Source organism: Anneissia japonica, unplaced genomic scaffold (assembly GCF_011630105.1).
Source record: "Anneissia japonica isolate Jap-2015-1 unplaced genomic scaffold, ASM1163010v1 scaffold287799_len804019_cov200, whole genome shotgun sequence".
Classification (NCBI taxonomy): Eukaryota; Metazoa; Echinodermata; class Crinoidea; order Comatulida; family Comatulidae; genus Anneissia; species Anneissia japonica.
The window spans coordinates 755,519-759,327 of NW_022716884.1; the positions used below are offsets into that span (position 1 = coordinate 755,519).

The window sequence follows — 3,809 nt, forward strand, 5'->3', positions numbered from 1 at the left end:
TATAGACAAATAATTATGAAATTATACTCCCACAACAGTAAAGTATGTCAAAAGAAACATACTGAAAGACAAAATATATTGCTGTATTAAATGAAACAGTTAGAATAGGAGCTAAAGATAAACAGGCAGTGATGACATGGCTACAAGGTTACATAAACGAAAAGAATTACATTGAAGTGAAAAATGATTGGAATTTAAGTACTGAAAGAAGGATGTTGACTCTTCTGGCATTAAAGTGGAATAAAAACATGATATCACCAAGGCACAAATTACAGAGTGTCCTAATAATTACAGGAGTGTAAGCATTATGGGATATTTGGACCTCCTCATATATTTTTGGCAAGTCTATAACCGTAGACTTGCCACTGGGCGCTCGCTACGCTCCAATGTGTCTCAATTCAGTTTTCGTACCGAACGATTCCATAAATCAACCATTCCATATATAATTAACTTGTTCAACTCAAATGTAATTAATGATACATAATTGCAAACTTGGTGTGGTTCCAACTTAATTGATGTTGGGTTGTTTTCTGATCATTTGAATTGTTATTAATTTTCTTTTGTGTTTCTGTGTCCTATTGTATTGTTTTACCGATGTAAATTTTGATGCAATTCACCCTGTGCTGCAAAATCAAAATGTTTTAATAATAAACCAGAATAAATAAATTTAAAAAAAAATATTTTACTTTGATATTATGAATATTCAAGCTACTTATTACTACATCTATGCAGTAGTGATTATCCATAATCTAAATATACTAGTTACAATAATAATTCTACAAAAAACAAAATAAGTACACAAATAAGTAAACGGTACTAATCGATGGTTACTATGATTGCAACACTGCATCACCTAAAAAGTCATAGTCCTACAATAAAAAGAAATAAAAGTGTTTATTTACCTGATATTCATGACAATTTTTATTATAAATTATTGCATAATTTGAGAATTAGAGATTTATGCCAATAAAAGTTTAGAATCCCTTCTCCTGTATTGGATATACAGTACTGTAGTATTTATAGAATCGCTCTCTCTAAATGCAAAAAGGAATTCAGTCTAAAATGGAGGTGCTTGCAGACATCACTTCAATATATTCTTAAAATAGTGAAAAATTAGTTCACTTTGAATAGAGTGAAATTATACTCATCTTTCACTCTGTAGGTACTCTTTCACTCTTGCATTTAGAGGGTTAGAGAATTGGTCTTTTAGTTGTAGAATCATTGAAATGAGTCAATCACATGTAAATTGATTGGGTACTTCTAATCCACTGTCTACAGATAGGACACATTCTACTTCGTAGATTAGCGTAACACATTTGGCGCAGCAATGTCCGCATGGCATGAAGACAAGACACCGTTCATCTTCTCCACAAATAACACATAGCTTTGAATCTTCCGCTTGCTGTTTCAACTCATCAATCTCATGTAATCTTTCCTTTAGACTAGCCTGCTCATCCATTAACCTTTTTGAATATTCATTTTCTCTTTGCTGGGCAGCTTTCTTATCCATCTCTAAATTGTAGACAAACTCTTCGGCTTTTTGTCGTTTAATGGTCGTAAGCTGCGAATACAAACTTTCATTTTCTCCAGTCAGAGATTCGTTTTCTTCAGTCTGACATTTAACCGTTTCCTCCAGCGAAGCATTTTCTTTTCGTAATCTATCAAGATCCTGTAATTCCACACGGGCAATTTGTGATATCTTTCTGCATCAATTGTATGCAAAGTTTGTGAATCTTTATCTCATTCTCAAGAGTTTGGTAATTTTCTAGTTTCCACCACAAGTATTTGATGTATAGATAGGGAAATATGACTATTGCCAACAAGAGACAATCTGCAATTACAAAAACTGCCATGTTACCTGCATACAGTAGGAAAGCATAAGCTAGAACTGGTTTTCGATGTCTGCATGTACCAAACCTGCAAATTTTAAAAAAATTGTATAGAATTATTTATTAGCCTACAAAGTTCCAGAAACACACAAGACTGCCTATGCACACCGTTATGCGAGGCATACGGTATAAAGTCTACAAATTACTACAACTAGTGATAAAACAGACTAGGGCAATATGTTACTGTACTTCGCATTATTGCTACTATGTAGTATCTAACACTACTGTACTATCTAGGCCTACAGTACTACTGACCAGGCCATTGACTAGGTCGTCGGATCAAAAATAACATCTTTCCAGCGGCGTAGCTTAGGTGTACCCACTCTACGACGTGCATGCACTATCTGCAAGTTCTCCATACAAAATCCATCGCTGAGCCCTTTTTTTAGATCAAAATAGTACATGATTATAGTAAATTGTAATACTTTATTTCGGACTGAAAATATGCAGTTTAATAATAATAATAATAATAATAATAATAATAATAATAATAATAATAATAATAATAATAATAATAAACAAACATTTGTTATGCGCCAGTTTCGAAATAAATGATCAAAGGCCCGAAAGTATACATTGAGCATGGATTGAATAAAGTAATGGACTAATAAACTTATAGCAAAGAATACGGTAATAGTAGAGATCAGTGTGTGCCACTGGAATGTGCGTAGGCCAGGGAGCGTGCGTCCGTGCGTGCTTCTTAAACACGCGTTTTTCTTCCCTAGTGATAGATTCGTGTTGTTATGTTCAGATGGCAACCACGTCACGAACGTATTCGAAGAAAAACAAAGTTACAAGAATAATGTTTTCTTAAGTCACGTCACGACAGTGTTGGCATCACAAACCTGGCATTTTAAAAGTATAGAAACGCCCCAAGTACCTTCCCAGCAAGAGATGGACATCGAAAATATTCACATAGAGGCTGAAGTTTGTAGTTCTGAAAGCGGCAACAGGATACTTCAAGTTGACAGAAAAGTGATATCATCACATGAAGGTGCTTCATCATCCGCGTTGTACAAAATGTTTGATGATGATGATGAGACGGAGGATTATTTTGAGCCAATCCCACAATGGGAATGCTTACCACATTTCATCATCACTGACATTGCAAATTACCTCAGCGACGTGCATCGGATCAGCATGGCTCTGGTATGCCGCAGCTGGTTTGTCTGTGTGATGAAAGCTCCACGAATTTGGAGAGACAAGACCATCACTCTGACAGGCGAAAAATACGATCAGAATCATCTTCGTTACGTCCGCTCTGTTGGACGGTATCTCCATTCTTTCCATGTATTCTCCCACATACGATCTTATTACAACCGGTATCAAGTTCGACGGTTTCAACGCATCTTGACAACAATTTTGGCAGAGCTCTATCGTAAGGGACCAGTTCAACTGAAAGAAGTGTCTTTTGTCGATTTTTTTATCCACGTGAGTAAGCCTAAACCTATATTATTTTTTACAGAGCGTGTAAGGCATAACGCATGGCGCTCTACAAATAATACTAGAGCGTAAGTACTTACCTATAAGTGCTAGTCCTAGGCCTAGACCTTAAATAGTCAGGCCAGTATATTCTCCAAGCCTGTTAACTATCACTTTATTTTTTACAGTTTTTTCCAATTACACATGTTCACGCATTGTACAATTAATGAGCTTATTTGAATAATATTGCGGAACTAACTCAACCTAGGGTCAATAGCAACTAGGCCTAGGCCCCAGTTCCATAAAGAAGAATAATACAGATGAAAATAAACCCATAAAAAAGCAAACGGCCACATAATGCAAAACTATTTAAAATTAAAACGGAACAGTAGAGAAAATCCGATCAGAATGACAAAATAAACTAAGTATCCACTGGAAGGAATCCCAATATCTGCAGACGGATTGCATCTTTAGATCTCCGATCTTGTTCACAAATTC

At 35.4% G+C, this 3,809-nt stretch overlaps 1 protein-coding gene across 1 annotated transcript in view; it reads left to right on the top strand.

The window, feature by feature from the left end:
• Positions 1–2,783: 2,783 nt before the first annotated feature.
• Positions 2,784–3,809, top strand: part of LOC117110059 (F-box only protein 39-like) — a 2,630-nt gene continuing 1,604 nt past the window's right edge. The window contains exon 1 of the mRNA XM_033252642.1: positions 2,784–3,320. Coding sequence (XP_033108533.1) covers positions 2,784–3,320 — 537 coding nt within the window. The remainder of the gene's footprint in view (positions 3,321–3,809) is intronic.